Source organism: Phaenicophaeus curvirostris, chromosome 5, assembly GCF_032191515.1.
Source record: "Phaenicophaeus curvirostris isolate KB17595 chromosome 5, BPBGC_Pcur_1.0, whole genome shotgun sequence".
Classification (NCBI taxonomy): Eukaryota; Metazoa; Chordata; class Aves; order Cuculiformes; family Cuculidae; genus Phaenicophaeus; species Phaenicophaeus curvirostris.
In genome coordinates, this window is record NC_091396.1 from 22983635 (window position 1) to 23011631 (window position 27997).

The following is a 27997-nucleotide window of genomic DNA, read 5'->3' on the forward strand; positions in this document are numbered from 1 at the left end:
TCCCGCAGTCCTCCCTAACAATAACAAGGACCTAATGGCCTGCAACAAGTCACAGCCACGTCCCACCCAACGCTGTGGCTCTTTGTAGACTGTAGCTTCTGTCACATGGCCTGTTCTCTGCCCTTTTCTGCTTTAAGGGATCACGTTTGGCCAGCTTACCTCCCAGGGTCATCCAGTGCAGGGTTGCATGGCAGCCTGCGCTGCAGCAAAGGCATTGCTGCAAACACATGCGCTGGGCAGAGCACTGGCACTGGTAACCAAGAGATCAGCTGTAATGTTAACCCACTCTTCAGTGCAGGTCTGTGTGGTGTCTCCACTATTGGAATACAGAGAGACTAAACAACACCCTCATGAGAACAGCAAAGCACATTCTGCTATAGGCAGAAACAACTTTTAGATGAGCATCATCCTGGATCCAGTGAGCACCATCTGTCTGCGTGATCCCGTGATGCAAAGACTCTGCTTTAAGTTTTGCTCAGCCAGCAAAACCTCCTGAGCGATGAGAACATTTGGGAACCTAGACCAAACAATGAAGACTATGTGACAGAACTTGCTCCTTGTTCTGATTGAAATTCTTCAAAATGGTTTCTGCTTTCTTTGCTTAAAACAAGGTTCCCTAGCTCTTCCAAGACCTGCTTTCCGTGTGTGAGCTGCCAAGGACCTGCCAGCTAACCTGTTCTTCAGGGGAGCTTGTAGTAACTCCACAAAGCTGTACCAAACATTACACAGAAGTATGAGGTAAATCAAATAGGGCAACAGGGGAGAACGCACACATCTGTCATCCTGCAGAGTGAATGGCCCTCAGGAAAGGGCCAGTGCTCTTATAGCCGACAGCTGCTGAGCCCTGTATAACCTTACAAGTCACCCTCAGGCACTCCAAGAAGAGGAGATGATATCTGCAAGATGTCAGGTTAGGTGCAGAGAGGATGGGCCAGTGAGCTCCAATTTAAACAAATGGCCCATGTTGCTATGGAAACCTCAACGATGGGAAAGAAGCACACTGAAAACAAAGCATAGTGAGGCAGATTTCGTATCCACTCTGAAAAGGTTTATGACCAGAAAAGGCAAAGTGAATGTTAAATGCTTTCTTGCTAAGTCAATAGTAGCAATACTTGAGAAGGAGGAATTAGGGATTCACAGCACCCCTCATACATCTTCTATCCCAAGTGCCAAGACAACAGTCTTCTATACTTTGCCAATACCACGCTAAGAAAATGATGTTTTTTTTAACGTCTTCCAGGCACCACTTCTCACCTAAATTACTATTGTAGCTATAAATTACTTTATGCAGCTATACGAAGCCCATCAGTCATGACAAGTGGAAAATATATAGCAAGAATTAACCTAACACAGGAGGAATAAAATTATCTACGGCTTTAAAGATAATCAGAGCTGAAAATCCTGAAGTGGTTTTTTTCCCCATAAAAAATGAAAGAAACCCAAATACAGCAGAAAAATGATGGAACTTTGCTATTGATTTCAAATGGAGTGTGCTCAGATCAACCTGGTTTTGGTCAGCAGGGTGGCATTCAATCAGAGATACTCTAGCTTCATCAAGAGCTCATGCTTGAACATTCAAGTATTCTGTGATTAAAGCATTATTGCAAGTAACATGGAGACAGTGATTCCTGACACCAGTATGGTTAATTAATAATGTTATATAGGTTACATAACACCTATATATTGTGAATATTATATATAGATGTGAAATAAATAAATGGTTACATATGGTTGACGGAACCAGTCATCCTTTTTTTCAGAACAGCTCCTGCGTGTTCCCTTGGGGAGACGGGCCACTATCCATCCTTACCAAAGACAGGTTCCATTCATCTGCTCCTTATCATCAAGACTGAGAGCCATTATATTTCAGGAAAGGTGATGGCTGTTTTGGAAAAGGGAATCTTAACAGGGGTAATTGGTAGACTCCATCTGTTGAAAGCCATAGACAACAAACAGTTTTGAGGAATGCAATTTTTCAGCTCTTTTTGGAAGACAGACATATAGTCTGATGAAAAATAACATTTCAGAATGAAGAAACAGGAAAAAAGCAATCCCGAAGTATTTATCTTCTACATAAAAAACCATCATCACATCATCACACCTGCAGCAGGAAGCCATCCAAGATGTAATGAGATATAGACGAATAAATAACAAAGGAAGTGAGAGGGAGAAAGGTTAAGAAAAGGTTAAGAGAGGCAGTTAGGGAAACACAGAAAGAATACAGGGAATATGGAAAGTGCAATTCAGAAGTGCTCCGTAGGCAAAACAGTTCTTAGTGTCTGCACCACTACCTCATATAAATAGACTACTCCATGCTTAGACTAGCGAGTCTAACACTCAGCAACCCCAGGCACCTCCCCACCCCTGAATCCTCTCTGTAGGTATAGACCTTTGTTTTCAGGAAAACAAATATATTTTACTCTAAATTAATGTAATGTATTCTGAGTTTAAACATTTTTTCCAAAATCTTTGGCTAGGAATATTGTACTGTCAAAACAGTCCTGGGAAGGAAGAAGGCCTTATAACTAGAAAAATATCTTTTGGGTAGTATTTTTAGAAGTATTGTTTTCAAATCCATACAACAACTACAGGAAAGGTTCCTCCAGCTATCTTTAAGTTAAAGAATGGAACCTAACTACATCTTCACCACTAAATATGTTACCCTCTGCACTTGACTCCAACAGCAGGAACAGCTGAATTGTAGCACTAGAAAGCTTCAGGTTGCCCTGTTCTCTAGTGAAAAGTCTTTAGGGGCCATGAACACCACTAGGCTTAAGACTTCTCAAATCTCTCTTTTGTGCACATGCATTTTGAGAAATGTACTAGTGCTTGCAGCATTCAGGAACACATTTCTACCTACAGGAAAAATGTCCCTGCAGAAAGATCTCCTGATGTGGGCTGTAATCTCCTCTGCTGTGAACCATTTCCTGCCATCCTGGCAGGCAGGTGGTTGCAATCCGCTGCCACCTGGCTAAGTGACTTTTTTGGTAGGAGGTTGAGGAGGAAGGAACGACCCACAAGTTCCCAGCTGACAAAGAAATTTGACCTCTATGCCAACTGTTCCCTTGCAGCTAGGGCACTCAGGACAGGGGGAGGACACATACCTTCTCCCAGCTGTCAACCAGATTTTGATAGAAGCAGCAGCACAGTTGACGCGAGAGAGCAGAACATAGTAGGCACCAGAGGATATTGCCCCAAGAGAGTTCCATGGGAACAGCTTCACTGAATTCAAATAAGTTTCAATTTCCATAAGCTGAGGTTTAGGGGTTTAAAAGTTTCCATCTAGTGCCCAACTCCTACTCTTTCTTGCAGCATGTCTGCTCTTAACACAGTGTAAATAGATGTAGCTTGTATGGACTGGTGAAGGCTAAAGTGTTGCCTTGTCAGAATACCCGGAGAAATTAGAACTGCCCCTTTGCTAAGGAAAACCACTCTGTCAAGACAGCCAAACCTATGTGCAAATACAGAGATGTGCACAGAGCTCCAGATACCCAGAGAAAATAAACACATAAGTAAGCACCTGCCTCCTTCAGCATTAGTTCTCAGAAGCCCAGATCTTAGATGCAAGGAATTAACATTAAATATACTCCAAAAACATCTTTCTGTACAAACTGGGATGAAAGTAAAGACATTATTAGATAATAAAGTAAGTTTCTAATAACATTTATTCATTTTAGAAGAATAAGCCATTTCAAAACCTGTGTAGTGCTTTGCAGAGAGAAGCTGCTTCTAGGGTTGTTTGGTATACAAATTATTCTGTCCAATTTCAGGATACAGGGATTGAAATGGCTCAACAGTCTGCCCTTTAGGTCATCAATAACATTAAAACATAGGCATAACTGAGTATTAATATTTTAACTTCATTACCCTCATCAATTAAGAATTTTAAACGACAGCAAATGCTGGCTATGAAGAGACAGACATTTTCTAAACACCAACTTATTCTTGCACTGAAGAGGGATGCTAGTTTGCTTAAGTGTTAACATGTTACAAAGCATAGAATATTTACCCATGTTTAGATCTCCTTCAGGCAGAAAGTGAAGTGGTACCAAACCTGTTTTGATCCAGTATAGTGGATGTCATTTAGCTGCGGTGTGAACTTAACCACATAAGCAGCATACCTGACATAACACCCAGACAGCACTGGTTCCTACTAAGGGGCAAGACGTAGCAAGGGCAGGCAAACTCTCTATCCACTCCAGCAACTCCACCTAGAATCAGACCTGAGTCTGAAACTCCTCCTCTGTAACAGCAGAGGCTCAAGAGGTAACGTACCACACAATATTCTTTAATGCAATATGCATTGACCTAGAAGCAGCAGCACCAGAGTGAATGCTGCACTTGGTGCTACTACACTCTTCTTAGTGTAGCTTTGCAACTGTGATTATAAGAATTTGGGTCCAAATCATTGTACTAGCCTTTTTTTGGATATCAAACTTGGCAGCATAAGCCTAATTTAGAGATGCTGACATTTCCTGTCCCACTTGAAATCACCGGAAGCCACTACTTAGTTCTGCTAAAAAGAAACACAAAAAAGAAACCAAGAATTTATTAGCAAGTTCTGAAAGTAATGTTTTTCATCTCATTGTGTCTATCTTCCTACCTATGACACAGAGGTAATAGTTTTAAGGCAGCAGGAATGGAGGACTGTTAATACTCAAGCAATGGGCAGCTTCAACCTGGCTGACAAGTGTCGTGGCTAAGGTGTCTCTATTGCTTGCCTCTGTCTGTTTTGTCTACAAGGATAAATAGTGATAAAGTCTGACTAGAGAGTGCGTAGCAGAAAGGAGCCTTGACCCTCTGTTTAACTAGACAATAGTATAATTCAAGTAGTTATATAAATAATGAAACCTATTTCTTCATTGGCAAAGACTTTGCAATTTAGAAATGACAAGCTATGCAGTACGCCTTGGTGAAGTGAGTAATACTTAAGTCACGAAGCTTTCTCATTTCTGCACAAACATATATAAAAGAATCCTGTCTTGTCATCACTTAGAACACAGATTGCCACTTGGGGGGAAAGGGAGACAAAAGAAGGTCCAAAAACAATGGCTTACTGAATCTTTCTGCTGCAGCCAGTGCTTCTCAGATCTTTCATGTACTTTGTGCTCTTTTAAGAAGGAGCGTATTTTTTTTTACAAACTTAAAGCCTGTGGTTTAGTATCATCTCACAGCATATAATTTCTCAACTCAAAACAGCACTGTCCACATAACACAGGCAGCTTCTGATTGTCAAAGATGTTCATAACATTGATTCTTTTCCGCATCAGATATTTCACAGAACTTTGTTCCTGTAAGGCTTCCTTTAAATCTGTAGCAATCTGAGGCTCTGGATCTGTTGTGGGTTTATATCCAACAATGCTCAAAGTGCCTCTTCACTTCCGAATTCCATCACGTTCTGGATAAATGATCCTAAAGGTCAAATTTATCCGTGCATCTCTAGAATGATACTCTTTAGGTACTCGATGCTGTAAAGGGGAATGGGGAGGAGGAGGGAAGAAAAAAAACATAAGCTTGTAAACTTAAAATACAGGTATTCAAACAATGTCAAAAAACTTCCTTTCCCGTGACTTTTTTTATTAATATTTCTAAACATTTAGGTAAGGCAAAAAAATTAATGTTCTAAGGGCTCAGGGCCAATGAAAACAAAAGGTCTTTGCAGATTGCTGGCACACCTGAGCTGATTCCTATGACATCACTTAGCAGTTGAAAGAACAGCCATTGTTTCTGTGGGTGCTTTGAAATACAGAGGCAGAGAGCAATATTAATGCACTGGGAATCAATTGTGTCACTGGAAGCAAAACGTCCCACACCATTATGGGAGTGCCTCATGCATATTTAGAAAACTGCATTGCAAGTACAGCACATGAATGGTGTCAAGGAGTTCTCACCTGCCAATCCTCCTGGGTAGCTCCTTCCATCAGCAGCAGAGTCCCGTGATCAAGTGGGATTTTCAGTCTTTGTACATAAGTATAGTCTCCATTTTCTTCCTAAAAAGAATCATTAGACACTGAAGAATGCATTTCTTGGGATACCTAAGGGCGCAAGGCTGTGCCAGTCTTTACATATGCTTACTAAAACTCTGGAGTCAGAAGGCATTAAGAATCACCTGCACTAAGTATTCTCTGTAAAGACAATGCAAAACATATTTTTAAGCTTCTAAAATTACTAGCCATTTATCTTGTTCTATTAAAGTAAGCTGTAATGCCAAAAACATTTCCTTAAATGTCAGAGAAAACAAGGAAAAAATTTCAAAAATAGGCATTATACACATGACTGCTGATGGAAAGCAGAGAAATATCGTTGCATGACTGTTTTCTATTTCGCAGGATTACATATTTCACTTTATGGATGGAAAAGAGTGAACTTATTTTTATCTCTTGTTTATCTTGATTTAAAAGGAATTGTTCTATAACAATTTTTCTAGGGGAAAACATCCTTTTGGCCTAGAAAAGTCAGCAAGGTCAGCAGGTAGAAGCACCAGTCACTTTCTGTTTTAGATAGGACAACTCTGAGCGTAGTTTTACTTAGGAAAAAATATTTTTACGTCAATTGGTTTTGCAGAGCCAGCGAAGTTAAACAAGAAGTTCTTACTGTCTTACATGTCATTACAAACACTATCCACCCAATTTCATTTCAGAACTTTTATCACTAGAGCTGATGTGAGATATACAAAAATCTCAGTTGACTTTCAGAGGTCAAGAAGTTTACAAAGGAAATTTATTCTTCACATCTAAGGAGGAAAAGGACTTTAAAAATACTGATAACAAACACAGAAAGAAATGCATCAGGTAACTTATACTTGATCAGTTTGCACCTCTATATATGAATCACAAAACCAGCTGCTTCCAAGAACAGGTTTAGGAAAGCAACTCTTCTGCTTCTTAGTACATCAGAATTTTCATAACCTCAAGTTGCACATTTAATGCAATTCAAGTGTTTCACTGTCCGAGTACACTGGCTAAAACTTATTTTATCCTTAATTCAAGTACATACAGTTAATAAGTGAGGAAAGCTCAGCACAAGTTGATGGGAAGCTGTGAATATAAAATCTTTAAGAATTCCTGGACTCCATCATGGTTTTTTTTCTTAAAATGGTATCAGAATCAAAAAGGTAAGAAAGAGAAAAGATCTAGTATAAATCTATATAAACCTATATAAATCACCTAAGTTTGTTTCTTAAGTCTCAGGCAAGTTAATTGAAAATTGGGTTCTGGAAGTGTGGAAGCATCTTCTGTTACAAGAAAAAGTAAATTAAAACATCCTGTAGAAGAATGTATAAATAATAATCACAGCATGGTTTGGGCTGGAAAGGACCTTAGAGATCATCTAGTTCCAGCCACCTTCCACTGGATCAGGTTGCTTAGACTTGTCCAGCCTGGCCTTGAACGCCTCCAAGGGTGGGATATCCATGACTTCTCTGGCCAACCTGTTCCAATGCCTCACCACCCTCACAGTAAAAAATTTCTTCCTAATATCTAATCTAAATCTGCCCCTTTCAGCTTAAAGCCATTAACCCTCATCCTATCATGGCACTCTCTGGTAAACAGCCTCTCCCCATCTTTCCTGTAAGTCTCCTTCACTAAGTAGTGGAAGGCTGCTATAAGGTCTCCCAGGAGCCTTCTCTTCTCCAAGCTAAACAAGCCTAACTCTCTCAGCATCTCCTCATATGGGGGTGCTCTGATCATCTTCATGGACCTAATAATGAAGTTATACAGGCAAATGAGCAAAATTATTTTCAAAGGTTTCATGCAGAATGATGGCTTCTAGTCTTCTGCATTACATGTTTACCTTTTACCAAGAGAATTAACCTTACAAAACTTCTAATCTCATATTTTCCAGACTTTATTCTTGCTTGTATTCCTCTTTTCCAGTTTACTCTTCTACCACTAGCTTTGGCAAGAGCCTCCCTCAGAACAAAGTGGTCTTATCTATCAGTACTTCTGCATTTTAACCTGTTTAGTCTCAGTATACCTGACAAAATCCTCACTGTGTCTCTTTTCTTTACAGATTCAGAAAGAATGAATTTCAGTCATATTGCCCTTTCCTCTCGTAATCCACTCACCCGCCTACATAGGACTATCTTTAAACTCCCTCAGTCTTTCTGCAGGTGACCTAGTAGATGGTAAGTGAGGTAGCTCTAAAGCACTCACTTCTTTCTCCCTGCTTGTCTACAACTGCCTAAGTTATGGCAGTACTGGCCAACAACACCTCCTCCTCTGCAGCCACTGCTGTCTGCAACTCTCCTTCATGCAAATCCAAAAGTTTGGTACTCATCATCCTGACACAAGTCTCTGTTTCTACTGTGCTCCATCTATACCCACATTTGTGTCTTCAATTAGGCCCGTTAGGACACAAAGGGTTATTTTTCTGCTCTTCTCAAAAGTACTAGGAGATTCTGAACTTCGGCTAGAACAGCTACTCAAGGACAGAAGAAAAGGACTGTGTTCTGTGTTTCATTTGAAGGACACACCCATCTGAAGGCTGATTGAGAACACCACTAACATCCTGCTACTATCTAACACACACACACACACGAAGCTCCCCGTCCCTTCCCCAGCACCAATCAGTTTCCTTGGTTACAGATGGAAGAAGAGCAATCTGACAGCTGGCTTTCTAACTCCTTCCATGCTTCACATGGCTGTTTGTTGGGCAACTACACCCAACTGATCCTTATGGCACCCAGACCTCTGCTACAGAGCACCTCCCAGTGGGACATGGGAGACTAGTGGAACATTAAATATCACCCTTCACCCTTGAAATAACATTTCACACTCAGCTTCCAGAAATATGTAATCGGATAGCTGGGTATTGTCTCACTGAGTTGAGCAGTGATAAGCAACAGTAAAAATGGTAGTGTGACTGTCTCAGAAAGACCCATCTAACACAGTGAAATCAGTTCCTCTAGAGGAGGACGATTAAGTCATGTACAAGTGGGAGAGGGCCCTTGAGGCTGCGTGGAGAACAGGAGGTCACGGTGGTGCAGTGGTGGCATTTATGCTGTGGGCAAGCACAAGAGTACTTGCTGACTAAACTAATAGATTTTGTGTGTGTGTGCATGAATCACAGCTCTAAACCAAAACATGTATCTCTTGGTATCAGTGTGGGCAGGAGCTACAATGATGAGGGGGAAACAAGGAGGCAACAAAAAGTTTCAGTAATTTAATAGGACTAGAAGCAGAAGATAAAAGAAACCAGCTCACTTCCCTGTAGACTTTGAACTACCAAGTAGGCACCCAAAAATCCTAGAAATCATTCAAAGCAAAGGCAAAATATCAGCTACAACCACAAAACTGGTCCAAATAAACAGAAAAGGCAGTATTTAGAAGAAATAATGCTTAAAAATAAAAATTCCAGCAGGTTTCTAGTGTAATGTTAATTCCACGAAAAATATCCATAATTCCAGTGGGGAATTTTTCTCCCAAAATTTATTTGTAGCTTTTTTTACATGCACTGGGCTGAAATCTGAACAAGAATTATTTGTGCTTATACACAAGGGATACTCATTGATGCAGATTCAAATAGGCTATACATGTCACTACACTCCTTTACCATCCATCATATGATGACCACTTATTCATCTAGTACAGTACTGATCAAAAAGAAATACAGAGGACTGAACTTTTCGTTTCCCTCACCCTAGAACAAATTTCAGGAAAAAAACCATCTAAATAACTTTTTTTTTTTCATTTTTTGCCAAAGCAAAATGCAGAGAAAGGATAAAAACATTTCTTTTTGTGACAGTTTCAGAGTGGCCTACATAAATGCTACTAAATTCCTACCAGACAAATGTCAAAAATGTCAAAATTCACACAAACGTGCACAAAAAAACAACCCATCAACATTTCCCATGATACAGCCAGGAGCAGTCTGAGGGGTATCAAGAGGGATTACAGAGCTCTCGGAGCAGTAGTAAAGGGCTCTGGAGTGCAAATAGTTTTTTTCATGAATCCTCCTGGTCAAAGGGATGGGGTTTGAAAGGGCCAATTGAATCTGGCACATCAACAAATGGCTACAGGACTGGTGCCACAGCCAGGGGCTCGGGTTCTTAGAACATGGGATTTTCTTTGAGAAACCTGGTCTACTTGGGGCTGATGGGGTCCATCTGTCAGAGAACGGGAAAAGCATCCTTCATCACAGACTTGCCAGGCTGGTGAAAAGGGCTTTCAACTAAAGTTGCCAGGAGAGGGGATCCTTAATCCATCCCACTCCTACTAGTTTGATGCCAGTGCCAGACGTAGATGTTCAGAGCCTGGAGAAGGAACAGAGGTCAGCGGGAAAGCACCTGAATAGCAACAGAGAGGATCTCCAGCCAGTAAAATAGTTTCACTGAGAGCCCAACTTAAGTGCCTCTATGAAAACACATGTAGCAGGGGAAATAAACAGGAGCAGTTAGAGGCGTGCACACGCCTGCAGGGGTATGATCTCACTGGCGTCACAGAGACATGGTGGGATGGATCCCATTATTAGAGTGTTGGAATGGAGGGATACAGGCTCTTTAGGAAGAACAGGCAAGAGAGACAAGGAGGGGGCGTCACTCTCCATGTCAATGACCAGCTGGAGGGCATGGAGCTCCATCTGGGGATGAAGGAGGAACCCATCGGTCAGGATTAAAGGGAGGGAAGGGCTGGTGACATTTAGTGGGGGTCTGCTACAGGCCACTGGACCAGGAAAAGCAAGTGGATGAGGCCCTCTGTAGACAGATAGGCACAGCCTCATGTTCGCAAGCCCTGATCCTCATGGTGTACTTTAACTAGACTGATATCTCTTGTGGAGGGACAACAGAGCAGGACACAAGCAATCCAGGAGGTTCTTGGCACGCATTGGTGATAACTGCCTTCTCCAAGTGACAGAAGGGGTAATGAGGCTGGACCTTGTTATCACCAACAAGTAAGGGCTGGTGGGAATGGGAAACTCAAGGGAAGCCTTGGCTGCAGTGATCATGAAATGGTGGAGTTCAAGGTCCTTAGGATGGTGAGGAAGGCACACACAGCAAGCTCACTACCCTGGACCGAGACCGGAGAGCTGACTTTGGCCTCTTCAGGGATCTGCTTGGTAGGGTATCATTCAATAAAGCCCTGTATGGGAGGGGGGCCCAGGAAAGCTTGTTAATATTCAAGAACCACCTCCTCCAAGCTCAGCAGTGATGCATCCCAACAAAGAGGAAGTCAGGCAAAAATGCCAAGAGGCCTGCATGGATGAACAAGGAACTCCTGGACAAACCTAAACACAAAAAGGAAGCCTGCAGAGGGTGGAAGCAAGGGCAGGTAGCCTGGAAGGAATACAGAGACACTGTCCAAACAGCCAGGGATCAGGTTAGGAAAGCTAAAGCCCTGATAGAATTAAATCTGGCCAAGGACATCAAGAACAACAAGAAAAGCTTCTGTAGGTGCATCTGTGATAAAAGAAAGACTAGGGAGAATGTGGTCCCTCTCCAGGAGGAATCAGGAGACCTGGTTACCTAGGATATGGAAAAGAGTGGAGTACTCAATGACTTTTTTGCCTCAGGCTTCTCCAGCAAGGGCTCAAGCCACACCAAACAAGTTGCAGAAGGCAAAGGCAGGAACTGGGAGATTAAAGAACTGCCCACTGTAGAAGCAGACCAGGTTCAAGACCATCTAAGGAACCTGAAGGTGTACACGTCCTTGGGATCTGATGAGATGCATCCATCATTCCTGAGGGAACTGGCAGCTCAAGTGGCTAAGCCACTATCCATGTTACTTGAGAAGTCGTGACAGTTCAGTGAAGTTCCCACTGACAGGGAAGGGGGAAACATAACACCCATTTTTAAAAAGGAAAATAGGAAGACCTGAGGAACTACAGGCTGATCAGTCTCACCTCTGTGCCTGGCAGGATCCTCCTCTGTACCTCTGCTGAGGTACGTGGAAAATAAGGAGGTCACTGGTGACAGCCAACATGGCTTCACTAAGGGCAAATAACACCTGACAAATATGGTGGCCTTCTACAATTTGGCTGCAGCATTGGTGGATAAGGGAAGAGTAACTGACATCACCTACCTGGACTTGTTCAAAGCATTCAACACTGTCTTGCAAAACATCCTTGTCTCTAAATTGGAAAGACATGGATTTGATGAATGAAGTACTTGGTGGATAAGGAATTGGTTGGATGGTCACACTCAGAGAGTTGTGGTCAGTGGCTCAGTGTCCAAGTAGAGACCGGTGATGAGTGGTGTTCTGCAGAGGTCACTATTGGGACCAGTGGTGTTTAATGTCTTTGTTGCAGATGCGGACAGTGGGATTGGAGGCATCCCCTTTTTCTCCTCAATGAAGGCTAAATCTGGAAAACCTGATGTATTGCTATGGCAGATTACAAACCACGGAGAGCCTGAATGCCTGCAATGACTGTTAATCTGAAGCCCTTTTCCCTAGACTACATTCCTCTTCCTGTAACTCGCTTTTGAACAAAAGTAATGCTCAAACTTCAAGTATCAACAATCAACTCTAACTTTCTCTTAATGAAAGACAGAAAGCTACTTTAGAATAGAGTATGAAAATTACTTCTTTGGTGCTACAGCCTGAAAGGTTGTAATTTCCATCAGAGTCTCTTGTAACTCCCACTTGGCAAAGCATCTAGTGTCATACGAAGCTCTCAGAAAATTGTAGGTTTTAGGAATTTGAAAAGAATATGTAATGTGTGCCATATAATTATTAAGTATGACTTCCTCTAGGCAAAGGATGCAGTTAATAGCAACTTGTTCAAAGCTCACTCTGCACAAGGGGATCAATCATACCTTTAGACACAGGTATGTCACACCTGCAAAAGGAATACACTTCATAGGTAACAAGATTCAGCTAGCCAGAAGTGCCAGGTTAGAGGCACTGAAGAAAAAAAATTAGGAGAGCTTGAGGGATACATATATAGAAAATCATCCATCTCAGGGAGAAAAGAGAAGAAATCATGCAGTACAGATAAAGAAGGTGGTCAATTACAAGCGGCACAGACTGAATTTTCTCTGTTGTTCATACTAGGTGTCTCTTCAGAAAACAGAAAAAGAAGACATCTTGCTTAAGAAACGGGTTTGATTTTTAAGAGGGAAACTACAACGTTTATACTGAAATCTAAGTGGTGTTGATTTTGATCCGTGAAAGGGGAACACATGTACTTCTAGAAATTATTCCAAGCACCATTTACAGTTCCCATAGAAATGAACTTTCCAGTTGACATTTTATTATCATCACGACATCAAAGATACTCATGCTATGTCCACTGATATAATGCACTGGTTATGTGATCTCATGCTCAGGGACCAGGATTAACACCACTTCAAACAACACAGAATTCACACCTTAGAGAACTGGTGAAAAATATGTATTATTTGTTTTCTGAATCAAATTATGACTTTCGCTGCTTATGACAAGGTGACCCAACGTAACTGCTGATGGGCAGACTTCAGTACAACAGCATAAAGTTTTCTAATAGGCTGACAATCATCACTTTTCCTTTCTGCATTACTTATTCAGAATAAAAAGCAACATAAGCAGACAGCAAACTTCTTCCCAAAGTTCTCAAAGACTAGACATACAGAAGAGACATTTAAAGCAGGATACCCTAAAGTGAGGCCTGTATTCTCAACACAGGAATGTGCGATTCCTTTACTTGGGTAATGCAAACTGCAAACTTTAAGTTGGCTTGTAAACACAGCATTTGCAAGCACAGCATTTTGTCTAGAAAGAGTATTCACCTCTGAATCACCAACTAATTTCCAAAAGGATGTTCCACATATGCCTCTTTATCAAAGTAAAGATCTGTTTAGACTGTGAAGTATGATGATATGGTTTGGTATTCTACAGAGAAGAAATTAGCTCCTTCCCTCTCTTCACTGTCCCTCAATCTTAACACAAACAAGTCAAAAGGCAAACATTGAGAGGGTTTTCACTTACAAGAGCAGTCAGAGCTACTCTTCAACCCACATCCACTACGCAATACATAATTTTTGCCTGAGTTAAAGAAAATAGTATCAGCTCCTTGGTTCATTTACATAGTGCAAATCCCCTTCCAACATCATTGATTTCATTTTAAGTAATGGGGAAGGCCCACATTTGGGTAGAACAGTGCGCAGGTTGTGATCTCACTGCAGCACTACAATGCTGTGCATTATTAGAGTGGTCCCATCTCCATCCTCAAGATGTTGCCTTCCATGTGACCTTCCATGTGACAGATTTCTTGATCTCTAATTTATTCCACAGAACTTTATGAGTTGTGCTTTCATTGGCTACTATTAAATGCTTTCAGCAATTAAGTTCTCCAGAGGGAAAATACTAAACATATTATTAACTACAGAACTTTCTTGATGTGATACAAACACTCACAAGGGAAGGCTTCTTCCTCATCTCAAAGGTCCGGGTAGCACCAAAGCTGAGCGAGGCAATGACAGGATTTTTTCCCAGTGATGGTTCATCGTCACTGTGCCAGTCTACACTATCCTTCTCATTCCGGTACAGGTTGCAAAGAAGAGAGTTGAAGGTATAGCCAGTGAACTCTTCAATGCGCTCCTTTAGCATGGTCAGCAGAGGATGCCACTGTTATCAAGACAGCAGGAGTAGGGTAAATACAATGAAAGCAGGCCAGAGCAGACAACATCAAGACACAAGGGGAAAAGTAGTAAGAAACAAAATATATACTGCACTGTAATCACAATAAATTAGAAGTCAAACAAATGTCTCTAAACAATTCTGATTACAATTTAGTAAAGCTGAGGAATAAGCTTTCTGAAAAAATACGCAGATGTTACCTATCACTCTGTACTAAATCATCTCTTAAACCTCCAAAGTCAGCCTGCCTTTCCTACTAATGTAGCCAGCCAACCCAATCATATGAAAGGCGAGAATGTAGGCAGAGTGAAATTTGCTTGAACTCACCATGGATAAACATTGAGAGCTCTTAACTAAGACAAAAACTGTGCAACTTCTCCCATGCATACCTGTTTTTTTCAACCTCCTAGCCAAGCTAGATAAGTTTAACGCAAGGTTCTGATAATATCTGAGTTACTTGGCCTTCGCTGAAGGGCATAATGCATCTAGAAAGTTGCAATCACTGACTAGATGACACACTCTCAATTGCCTGTAGCTGTTGACACAAAACAAGAGACAATGGCTGGCCCAACATTGTCACGACATGGCCCTCTGTCCCTGCTCTGTTAGTACAGCTTATTGAGCCTAACTAATCACCTCTTGGAACCCTGACGCTGTAACCTCTCAGTGGAATGCAAAAAGTGTCACAGGACTTGAATTTAATCCTTCCTTTTGCTAACATCTTGCTGAGCCCATAGCCCAACACAGCTCTGTGCATTCCATTACAGCTCAGTCCAGTGAATCATTATTTAACGTTATGAATTTACATCATTTAATGTTATGAATTTATATCATGATTTGACTTTCATCTGTCAGAGGGCTTTTAACTACTATATGACTTTTAAAAAAAGTCAAAGCAACATTGCCTATTGCCTATTCTATAAGCAGAAATACAAATTAAGAGATAATAAACGGATTCCAAACCTTCCAGTATATCACTGGCAGAAAGAAGAAAAGAAAGCAGGAATTTGTTCTTAATATTCACCTGTAATAATCAGATCTGAACCACCTTCTTTTCATGTTTATCCAGGGGGGTTTTAACCTATTGGCTACACTGCAGGAGCCTCAAGATACCATCCTTCTCTAATCTCTAATGCACTACTTCTAGCTAAGTCACCTCTTCAATGACTAAGCATCATGTGAATAATTAATTATACATAAACAGCTATAGGACATGTAGGGAAATCGGTGACACCACCTAAAAAAAGCTATAGCTTGTAACTAGGCTGCCTGAATGTACAGTTACGTGCAGGCCATGCGATGACAGAAGTCTCCAACAAGACTTACTGAAAGCACTTTTCGGTGTCCAGCTAGGACTGGATTCCTTCAATTCCTATCACAAAAATATTTATTACTAAAAAATGTTACCATATGGTGAATTTTACAATTCAGTGGAAACCACGCTACAAACCTGCAGCAAATGAAGTAATTTTGTTGAAACATTACTGTTTCACCAACGTCATCACTGTTTACAAAGAATCATTTTTCTAATACCAAAATTAATTTAGGCATGAGGATTGGATTATACCTATCAGTGCTGCAATCACGCCCAGTCTTAACAAATGAAAAAAAAGGAGAGGCACAAAGCTAATTACTCCTGCAGATCAGGCATTCAAGGCAGGTAACTGGGTTTGGTCAAGCTGCCACTAAATTACATTTTACTCAGAATATTTTCAGGATATAAACCCTATTTTACAAGTAAAGACTGTGCTCTTTACACCATCCACTGCTGCTTCTGGGCTGCAGGTACCCACATCTAAAAAATCTGAGTATTCGCATGCCCACATATCTGCCTACTGGCACTTCCCAACCAGTGGCTGGGATGGCTCCCAGCAATGCAAGTTTGCCAGTGCATCTCACATTCTGCTGGAGTTTCTTCCTCTCAGTAAAAAAGAGCATTACTCAGAAATAAAAGACTGGATCCACATGCATGATTGGTTTAGGCCTTGTACTTCTTGGAGAAAAACAAACCAATGGCCAAATGACTGCTAACTCTGAACTTTACACAGACTGAACTGAAACTGTCAGTTCAGGGTACATAGGCTCTATCCAACCTCTGAGAAGCAATGGCTTCCCAAACAGGCCATTCTAAACTGGTTTTAGATCATTAGTGTACAGCAGAACTATTTTGGAGGGGCATTTCCAATCCCTAAAGCCATTCAGCTTCTAGAAAAGTCCATTCAAAATAGCACTGCACAAATGAGTACAAAAAAAATGCCTATTTTTCCATCATAAATTCCACAGGTTATGGAATTTCTGAACTACGGTACTTTTGAGACTACAAAACCTTCACGAATCATCTTGTTAAATAACGTCTTTCCACTTTGCCCAGACTAAACTTTGCTACAAGGTAACCCTGTTTGGCAGCAGAATGGGGACTTAGAACACTTCTCTCTCATGCTATCCAGCCTTCAAGAGTCACAATTTATGGTTCAGAACATTGCATCCTACTGCCATGGAAATTTCAAACAAAGCAATAGCAAGAGACAGGCCAATGGGACAACAGGCTGGCAGTCAGAGAGAGAGAGAGAGGGGATGAGAACAAAACATCCGAGTCACTCAGAAGGTTTTTAACCCTTCCAAAATAGCATAGGAAATTGCATCATACAAGCTGGAGGCGCTGAGCAGGCTGGTTGTGTATGTGAATTTCATAGTATTTGCATAGGAATCAACAATATGCTGAATTCTTATTTAAGCAGTATTGAATCCAAGTGTTTCTGAAAGTAACTACTTCAGTAATTGACATTACTATATCTTTACAACAGAAAACTCAGTACGACTGAGTACAACCTCCAATATAAAGATACACAGAGTAAGTTACAATGAACCATTCAGCTTTTCATCTAAAGCTACAGTAACCCAAAACCAGAATGTTAAACACTGGAGATTCCTTTTGTCAAAATTTACCCACTAAATCACGCTCCCCTCAGTTAATCCACTCATAACGTTTGTTTTATGAAGCATTCCACTAGAATAAGTTGCTGACCACAAACAAGATGCTGATACATATTCTAGATTTAAGGAAAAAAAAAGAGAATAGAGGGAATTTCTATGTTTCAGTCCTGCAAAGAACGTCTTTGTAGATGATGATAAAAGAAAACTGTAAACATATACATACACTTGGGTTTGGCTGCATTGTTATCCTGGAGTACGTGTAAGGAAGTTCCCCATACCAGGAGGTAAGCCTTGGTTCCTCAAAAGATACTTCTAAGAAAAAGAAGACCAGGAAGACTTTTTCAGCTGCCTTATCAAAGTGCTTGAAAATGGAAAGATGATGCAATTCTGACAAGACACTTGATCAAAAAGGGACTGTCCACTCACCTGAAGTTAAAAAGCAGCCCCTTAAAATCCTCAGCCTTATAAAGGAATGACATTATTCAAAAGCATGCCTGACTCTGAAGGAGGAATTACCTTGCCAAAATCTTGGAACATCAGTTTTCTCATCGCTATGCCAGACAAGTCACACAAGTCAAAGGTAGCAAAATGAAACTGAAATTCTATTTATAATTTTGGTTTATATCTACTCTCCTTGTTCCAGTGCCCAATAGGCTGGCAAACATTGGAAGACACATCTACTGGAAAGGATGAAGTGGAAAGGACTGTATTGTCAATGGGACATTACAGAAGCAGAATGGAGCAAAGCTGGACAAGTAATATTTTGTCAGATACATGTGTGCTCTGTGGTGTAATGCAAACATCAAGTTAAAAGTACTTCCAGCTTCTGAAAAGACTATCTTGGTAACTATTTCTCATGCTTGACAGGTAACATTCTCCATTACACTGTACCTTTACTGCAAGCCAATAAACACAGACGTTGAAGACATTTTCCAGCCCTGTCCTGTAATTCTGATGTATTATCTTATATCCGTTCCTGACTGAAGAGAATATTTAGCTAGAACAGGTGCCCCTTAGTGAACAAATCCAGAATAGCAGTCTCCTCACTTACTGCATACAGGAACTAATAAGCAAAGACAAGGGAAAAGAAACATGCTCTCCTGGGATTTTAAGCGAGAGGCAAAAAGTATTCCTGGTGACAAAAACCTCAAAGAACACTTTTTCAGCATCGCTGGGAGACAGTATGAAGAGATGGAGCACAGAAATAACCCAAAAAAGGAGTGGGTAAGAAAACTGGGGATGACAGAGGAGGCAGTAAAATTCAAAGACAGGGATTTTTAATCTGGAGAGGTCTCATTTAATTGGTAATAGGAATGTGGTGACAGAGATTGAAAAACAAGGAGCAGTACTCTTCAGATACGCATGGAAAACCTGAAAAGAAATATCTGAAGTAATGGAGTAAACATCAATTTCTTTATTTGTATTTATCTGCATGTCTTAAACATCCATCTGGGTGCAAGACTATGTGTGCCTGGGGCTTTGTGCAGTTTGGTGCAGGACCAGGCACTGCCCTCCATCCCTCTCCCTGCAGCTGGGCCGCTGCTGTTCACTAAGCTGTCTGTACTGCAGTGGCTGAAGGATTTGTGTATCCTGAAGAGGGAAGAGAGTCCCTGACTGCATATGCATGCCTGAAGGGTTCGAGGGGTTGTTTATTCTGGCAAGGGTCCTGTGAACTGCCAGTGACCCATGGAACCCCCAGTCCAAATTTGAGAACTTTCCCAAAGGAATTTCTGCACGTGCCCCAGCTGGAGAATTTTCCATGCAGAGACACAGCACAGGGGCTGTGAGATCCCTCCTTGTATGCTAACAGGGAACAGAGCTCCTCTATAAGTAATCTGTGCCAAGAAGCACATATGCGTGCCCTCTACCATGTGGACTATGTTTTCCTGCTGAAAGCTCCATTGGATTTCATTGGGCAATTATTTTTACGTTATACACCCTTTGTTCTGCTACTTTTTTCTTTTTCTGTCCTTATCCTCTCCTTAAATCTACCTCGCTTTTTTCTTGGCACTTCTGGGTGAATATGGCTGTATCCAAGTCCGTGTTGTAAACTGTTTGTTACTTTCACCAAGCTCAAAGTAAAGAGTTGTAACTTTGACTGCATTCGATGTACATACCGAAAATTGAGTGTTGCTTTGACTTGGCTAGAAGTAAAGAGCTGTGACTTTGTCTATGTTCAAAGTAAATAGTGGAATTTTGAGTCGACCCTTGGAATGACTGCCATCACTTTGGACTGCTGTATAAACATTCAAAAGAAACCTATCCCTCCAGTCCTGCTGAGCAGGTCTATTGGAGCCAGGCTAGAAGAAGTGGTAATACATAAAATTAAAAAGCATGATAAGCAATCTATGGATTTTGGTATAGAAATTATCTGGGAATTACCTGAAAAGTTGGCCTACACATCCCTTACCCTGTCTGACGTGAGTTCGCTGACCCCAGGGTATGTTTTGGAGGAGTTGTTCAAACACCCAGTCTGCTTGTTCTGAGTCAATAAAGCCAGGAATCAAATGAATCCTAAGAAAGAAAAAGAGAAAGAAAATATGGAAGGATTATAGATTTACATATATGCTTTGATAAAAAAATTCTAATTTCCAGGATTCCTAGAGAAGATAAGAATGCATGTAATGTATCAGACCAAAAGTCTAAGTCAAATATCCTATTTCTGAGCAAAGCCAAAAGCGGGTGTGAAGGAAAAAACAGGCACCAGGAGCTCTTGATGAATCTTCCCCTCACCAAACACAATTAACTGCTTTTTAAAACCTATAAAAACATAAGACACCAACTATGAGTCCCACTATCACCCACATAATGTGTCAAAAACTCTTCTGCTTATTATTAACATCCCATTTGATAGATCAGATAGCCTTGACTATGGTACTATAATCAACATGAGTAAATAACTGCCCTTTATTCATGATCTCCATGCCACTCAGAATTTGCTAGCCCTTTATCACTACTGCTATCCTATCTCTCTTTTCCAAGCAGAAGAACCCTAGAGTATATAACCTCTCCTATTGCTACATTTTCATAAGTATAATTTTTAGTTTAACAACAGCGTTCAAATATTCTGACCACTGTGGTGGGGTGCAAAGTAGGAGTGCTGTTCAAGAGAGGAGTATTCAATGCTCCAAAGATGTCACAATACGAATATATAGTAAAGGTACTAAGACAGCTCCAAATTCCAATTTTCCAGAATTGTATATATTCCAGCAAGACATTATGAAAACAAAATCCAGAAAATGACAGAATAACTCAGCTGGCTGCATACTTTTTCTCTCTCCAGCTGGTCAAAGCTTTTACTTTTCAAATTGGTATAAAACTTTATTTGCCCTTTCTGAAGAAACCAAGATGAAAGCTTTGAATTAAATGCACAGAAAGTTCCTATATCCTTGCCACTTTTTCCATCAAATTCAGAAGAAAAGGACTAATAGTGATATTGTAGCTAAGTCAGCAAGGTAAAACAAAATCCATTTCAGTTAGCAGGAATCACAAAACAAGCAGGTTTTGTTTTGAAGTATCCTAGACCTGAAATAATTAAGGCATAGCATGTAAGCAAAAGCGATAACCCTAAAGTTACCAAATCTGCCTAAAGTTAAAAGGTTTTTTTAGATTAATTTAAACCAATTCCAATTTACAGCTAAAAGTTTTTGGTAGTACTTAACCATACAATGCAGACATGATGCACTTGGTAACAGAGAAATACTGATCTAGATTTCAAGCAGTGACTTAGTTTGGATGATGTAACAAATGGACACAGCCCCTTCTTATTATCCCAGACAAGAACACTAGATGCATTAAGCACTAGATGTTAAGAGGCTCATTTTTCTTCTCTTCAGTGCTGCTTGGAACTGTGTAAGTCTCTGCTACCTGACACTCAAATACTTCCAAAACTACAACAAACAGAAGATAAACAGGAAGGGCAACAGGCACCTGCTACAGTCAAAGCACTCTGCAAAGCACAAAACTCAGAAAGTTGAGTACTGTTGTATTCTTCTGCAACAGCAAATTACAAGCTTCAAAAATGTGCAATACACTTACCTAGAAGTGCCAGTGGGTTCTTTGCTGAGGTCATACACACCAGGCTTGCTGAGGATGTAAGAAAGGAAAGAGCCATCAGATGGACAAACAACAAGAAATTATAATCCGCAGCATGGACTAGAACTGCTGTAAACCCAGACTAGGAAGAGTATACTTTTAAAAAGTAAAAAAGCTTTGCACTACTAAGGGAAGCAGCAATGTTCTGGGAGACAGAGGTCACAGTAAGGCAGAAAGCAGTGTTGCAGAAGCAAATGAGTTTGTACTTCCTGCCTCTCACTCTCATTTCACTGAAGGCTCAATACAGAGTTTGAGGGCTCTAGAGATAGGTAAACAAGGGATGCCGCAGGGAATCTAGATGAGACAACCACACAAGACTGCACCCTGACTGTTAGATTTGCATTTATAGGTATACAAAGAATATTAGTGTAACTAAAGATGCAAAATCCAGTTTTCAGTCATCACCATTCTGCTAAAAGCAATGACACAGAGAAACCAAGTTGCAGGTAGTACATGAGCAGTATTTTAACTATTGTAGCTGGTACAGAGAGTCCTTCCCTGTTATGTGTTGCTTTGTCATCAAGCATTATTTACTCTTGTATGAACTGCTTGCTTCACCTACTATCTCATTTTCTTCTAAGTTAGCTCCAGACTTTGCACTGTTCTTTTTGCCTAGAACGTTGCAGGGGTTAACCACTCTCCAATACTACTTTTTCCTCAAAAGAGTTCACTAGCTCACAGAATCACACACTGTGTTTTGTGCTGTGCTGTATTTAAGAAAGTTAAATAAACAGAAATCTCTGATCTCTTCCATACTGCACAAGCAGAACATAAACCACACTATATTACCTAGAGCTTGTTGTTGTGATGAGAACAGCATCTCAGTTTTGTTTCCTCTGTATTTTTGTATTTGATATGTAAATAAGTGTAGCAAATGAAAGGTCAGTGAAACTTTAAAACAGTTTCAGTGAACTGAATTTACATGATACCTAGATACTATGTTATCCTAAATACTACATTGTTACTACTAATCATCAACAATATGCAGAAAACATATGGCTGTACCATTCATACTGAGAGGGAAAGTTAAAACATAAGAAAATCTGTTACAATCTGTAAACAGTTCTGGGAAATTCTGTAATTCTGTCCAGCAATATTTTTCATGACTTCTGGCAGAAACATCTCTCACAAAGTAGTTTTACTTAATGAACTGTTCTCTACCATGCTAGCAGTGCGGGGACAGCTGAACACCTCTTCTGAATCATGCCTGCTCTGCACAAATACCCACCTGGCATCAAATCTGAAGTTGTGACAGAAAACTAACCCCAGATTCCTCACAGTAAACCCAAGATACAGTGAGTCAAAAGCTGAATCTGTAACTTGCCTTTTAGGAACCACTTACTAAGAAAATTCTACTGAAATGACAAAACTGAAGCAAATTTAATTTTCAAGATCCTCACCATACACCATCACATCTTCCCACATTTCATGCCAAGGTTATTCTGATAAGATCCCCATTACAATACAAACAGTAAATGACCTAAACTGTATGAATATCTAGGTTCACTATGACACTTACTAGCAGCTACTTTTCTGAACCTTCAAAGAAAGCACTGCTTGAGTTGCCATACCAACTATATTCATGGATAACGGTAAGTAATTTTCAACACAGTTGACACAGGGATGGCTCTAGGAAAATGTACATTGCTAATGAAAGAAGACCTGTTTGCAGTTCTGTTGATGCAGAATATCCCGTTGTTAGTTCTTCCTGGCTTATAGAGCTGCACCAAAGCTACAAAAAGTTATTAACATAGACTTGAACGCTCCTGATTTTAAATTCAGTTCAGGATGAAAGAACTGAAAGTCTACATTTTGTACTAAAATTTCTTCCAAACGCATGGCAGTTGTAAATGGAGAAGGAACTGTTTTTCAGCAAATTCTCAATGACCAACAAGACAGAAAAACTGCATTAAGGACAGTTAAGTCAGCAGTATACTCACTCTATCACACCTGCCTCAGGAACTTTGCGTTCCATCTGGAAGGCAATAAGAGAATACATGGTGAATATTAAACATTGAAGTACCTGGCATGCCTTAGTCAAACAGAGCTTACTGCCATCTCTAGTGACTTGATATAGATGCATACTGATATGTGGGTGAGAAAAACATACCTTTGGAGAACTGGTAAGCAGTAACAATCCATCTACTCTCCACATGTCCCAGAAACTCTCAAATACAGCTACCACTGCTGGTGGTTCTTAACAATCAACTGTCTCCTAAAGGACATTAATTCCGGTCCAGCCTGGATTACTATTCTGACTGTCTCAGGGATTTATGCTTCTCCTTTATGAGCTTAGTGAAGTGCTGAGATGCAAGGAGGTACTGAGTTGAGCAAGCGAGAGGGTCAAAATATAGTACTGCATAGCTACTGGGTCTCTGCCACAGGAAAAAAAAGAATCTTCCCAGACCATCTTCAATACTTCCAAGCCAAGACAACAGTCTTTCAAAAACTTCTGGCTTAGAAAGAAGTGTTCAATATTTTTCATCCCCAGTCAAGGAACTGCCCTGCCACTGCACAGAACAAAATACCCTTCGTATGCTGACGGGATATAAAGCAAAGTCTACAAAACAAATCCCATGCTTCTCCCTTTATTTGCCTTAACAAGTAAGACACATACTCCAACTGAGGGAAAAAACAGAGCTCAAATCATGCACAGGACATCGCACCATCCTAAATATTTAGGAGGACATATTCTTTTGGCTCTGGGAAAAAAAAAAAAGAAGTAGTTACAAACAGGTACATAATAAAAGTCTGAGGCTCAACAGAGGGACCACAACTTTCTGTTTGTCCTACATGCAAGAGAGTTGCAAGCTCTCCTTGGTAAAAGCACAAAGTTCACCACAGCTGAGCTTTTAATTAAATATGAGCCTATGATCTTAAATCTGATTTTTTTTATCATTTGAAGTTTAATAAAAGATGGGATTCTGCTAGTTATCATGTAATATTTACCTCAGAAGGCTTTTCAAAGACAAACTGGTTTTGAGTGTGAGGCTGATCTTTCCTCATCCATGCCGGTCTAGTGCCTGCAGGGGCAAGGCTGCTGCCCACAGATGCCTGAGGTGCTAAGGCAAAGGGAGTAAAAAAAAAAGGATCATATGAAATAGAATTTCACCATACAAAAATAATTTGGAAGAACTTATGAGACCACTTTTTGAAGACTTAAAATTGTAAGAGTAAAATTGTAGAATTTTAAGAGTTAAAATTAGAATTGTCCATGGCAGTAACTGTCTTCCTCTTGGTGTGCTCAGTGTAGGTGACTACAAGGAAACTAGATTTTTAAATATATGTTATTCATAGATGAACAGCAAAGAAAATATACATTTAGTAGAAAGAATAACATCTAAAACCTTTCAGATTTACCACAATCACCTATCACATGCCATCAGAAATTTTCCCAAGCAGCTAAACTGTTTCCCCTCTGCAATATTTTTGTTTTAGGAAACAAATAGATGTTTCTTCGAGAAGAATACTTCTATTAAAACAAGATTTTGAAACTAGGGAGAAAGTACAGAAGAGGAACTGAGGCATGCCACTTCATATGTTTTATTTACACATGAAGAAAGGCTTAAAGATGGGCCCCAAAATCTTCACTCTGGGTAATTTAAAAAATCATAGAATCATAGAGAAGTTTGGGTTGGAAGGGACTTTAAAGATCATCCAGTTCCAACACTTCCCACTAGATCAGGCTGCTCAAGGCCTCATCCAACCTGGCCTTGAACACCTCCAGGGATGGGGCATCCACAGCTTCCCTGGGCAACCTCTGCCACTGCCTCATCACACTCAGAGTGAAGAAATCCTTCCTAATGTCTAGTGTAACTCTTCCCCTCTCCAATTTATAGCCATTGCCTCTAGTGATATCACTACACCCTTTTGTAAACAGTCCCTCCCCAGCTTTCTTGTATCCCCCCTCAGGTACTAGAAGGTTGCTATAAGTTCTCCTCAGAGCCTTCTCTTCCCCAGGCTGAACAACCCCAACTCTCTCAGCCTGTCCTCATATAGGAGGTGCTCCAGCCCTCTGATCATCTTTGTAGCCCTCCTCGGGTCCCGTTCCAACATTTCCATATCCTTCTTAAGTTGAGGATTCCAGAATTGGACACAATACTCCAGACGGGGTCTCACAAGAGAGGAATAGAGGGGCAGAATCACTTCCCTTGACCTGCTGGCCACGCTTCTTTTGATGCAGCCCAGGATACAGTTGGCCTTCTGGGCTGCGAATGCACATTGCTGGCTCATGTCGAGCTTCTCGTGGACTGGCATCCCCTAGTCCTTCTCTGCAGGGCAGCTCTCAATCATATCATCCCCCATTCTGTACCGAAATTGCAGATTGCCTCAACCCAGGTGTAGGACATTGTACTTGGCCTTGTTGAACCTCATGAGGTTCTCACAGGCCCACTTCTCCAGCCTGTCCAGGTCCCTCAAGATGACATCCCATCCTTCCAGTGTGGCTCAGCTTGGTGTCACCTGCAAATTTGCTGAGGGTGCACTCAATCTCGCTGTCTGTATCATTGATGAAGATATTAAACAGCATTGGTCCCAGTACAGACCCCTGAGGGACACCAAGTGTCACAGATCTCGAGGTGGACATCAAGCCCTTGACCACAACTCTCTGAATATGACCATCCAACCAATTTCTTATCCACAGAACAGTCCACCCATCAAATCCATATCTCTCCAATTTAGAGAGAAGAATGTTGTTGGGGACTGTGTCAAAAGCCTTACAGTAGTCCAGATAGATCACATCCATCGGTTTTCCTGTGTCCACTGCTGTGGTTACCCCATCATAGAAAGCCACTACATTGGTCACACAGGACTTGCCCCTGGCGAAGCCATGCTGGCTGCCAGAACAGGAAAGTAATTTTAAAACTTTCCCTTAGTAACAGGCGGAATGAAATGTCCTTGTGCCAGAGAACTCACAGGCCTCTCGCTCAGGTCAAATGACCTGGGTCATTTTCCTCAGGATTAAAAACCCACCAGCTGCCCAGGGCGCTCAGCCTGCAGGGACATGGCAATTTCTGCTGGGTGCTATGTTGGGGAGGGGCGAGAGCCCGACCCTGCTCACAAACCAGACCAGCCCCTGCAAACCTGGACTGAGCACAACATAATTCATAAAACCTGAAACACTAAAGAAATTAATTCAAGTGAAAAGCAAGCAGGGAAGGGTGTGGGAAGGTCGTGATGTGATAAAAAGCATATTAAAATGCATTAGAAGCTCAAAACATACAGATTTGACCATAGGATTCAATTTCATGCTGTCTTTGTATAAACAGGTCTAATTTGACACACATTTATATTAGTATGATCTTTTATTTTTCATTATCAAATTTTCAGTATCAAATAAAAACATGGTTTCCTGAACCAAGCCACTAACCCCTTCGTAGACTATTATTTTTTTTTGGCCTGCATGGCCAGCAGGTCGAGAGAGGTGATTCTGCCCCTCTATTCCTCTCTTGTGAGACATAACCTGGAGTATTGTGTCCAGTTCTGGAATCCTCAACATAAGGATATGGAGGTGTTGGAAGGGGTCCAGAGGAGGCTGCAAGGATGATCAGAGGGTTGGAGCACCTTCCCTATGAGGACAGGCTGAGAGTTGGGCTCATTGAGCCCGGGGAAGAGAAGGCTCCGAGGAGATCTTGTATCAACCTTCCAGTATTTGAGGGGGCTACAAGGCAGCTGGAGGGCCTGTTTACAAAGTCTTGTAGTGACAGGACAGGGGGCAATGGGTGTAAGTTAGAGGGGGCAGGTTTAGGCTAGACCTGAGGAGGAATTTGTTCACTCTGAGGGCGGTGAGGCACCGCCACAGGCTGCCCAGGGAAGCTGTGGCTGCCCCATCCCTGGAGGTGTTCAGGGCCAGGTCGGGGGCCCTGAGCAGCCTGACCCAGTGGGACAGAAGGCGACGCTCACCCTGGCCCCCCGCCCGCCCTCTGCCGGCCCCGCGCCGAGTCCTGTGGCCACGAAGGGACCCGCAGCCGCGCCCCCCGCGCCCCCCCCCCCACCCCCCGACCCCCGCGCGCGGCACCAACGGCCGCGCCGGTACCTGCCCAGCCGCCCTGCACACGCGCGCGCCGCCGCCGCTCCGCCATGGCGGACCCCGCGGGGGGCGGGGCCGCTCTGCCGACCTCCTGGGGCTGGGCGGGGCGCTCCTCCCCCGCACGGGTCCGAGAGCGGCTGCCGCCTTCCCCGGGGCCTCAGCACGGCCCCGGCGGGCAGAGGTGCTGCAGCGGCACAAACCCGTCCCGATTTCCCTAAGGGAGAAGGACCTGGGAGCGCTGATCGATGAGAAGCTCGACATGAGCCGGCAAAGTGCGCCCGCAGGCCGGGTCGCCAACCGTGTCCTGGGCTGCAGCCAAAGAAGCGGGGCCAGCAGGGCGAGGGAAAGGATGCTGGCCCTCTCTTCTGCTCTTGTGAGACCTCATCTG

The 27997-nt window shown here is 41.8% G+C and overlaps 1 protein-coding gene across 1 annotated transcript; it reads right to left on the reverse strand.

The window, feature by feature from the left end:
• Window positions 1-1130: 1130 nt before the first annotated feature.
• ALKBH3 (alkB homolog 3, alpha-ketoglutarate dependent dioxygenase) lies at window positions 1131-27682 on the reverse strand. The gene is made up of 9 exons (XM_069857889.1): window positions 27616-27682; window positions 24531-24643; window positions 23522-23556; window positions 21525-21572; window positions 19897-20000; window positions 17710-17798; window positions 14331-14540; window positions 5892-5990; window positions 1131-5468 (listed from the first exon to the last, which is right to left on the reverse strand). Exons 1-9 carry the CDS (start codon window positions 27659-27661, stop codon window positions 5376-5378), a joined length of 837 nt encoding a protein of 278 aa, XP_069713990.1. The 5' UTR covers window positions 27662-27682; the 3' UTR covers window positions 1131-5375.
• Window positions 27683-27997: the final 315 nt, after the last annotated feature.

Excerpts from the sequence above, each read along its gene's own strand:
- ALKBH3 (XM_069857889.1), bottom strand. The coding sequence starts at position 27,661 with ATGGCGGAGCGGCGGCGGCGCGCGCGTGTGCAGGGCGGCTGGGCAG. Across the intron at positions 17,799-19,896 it reads GCGAACTCACGTCAGACAGG|AAGTATCTTTTGAGGAACCA; the intron begins GTAAGGGATGTG and ends TCTTTTTCTTAG. Across the intron at positions 5,469-5,891 it reads CTACCCAGGAGGATTGGCAG|CATCGAGTACCTAAAGAGTA; the intron begins GTGAGAACTCCT and ends TCCCCTTTACAG.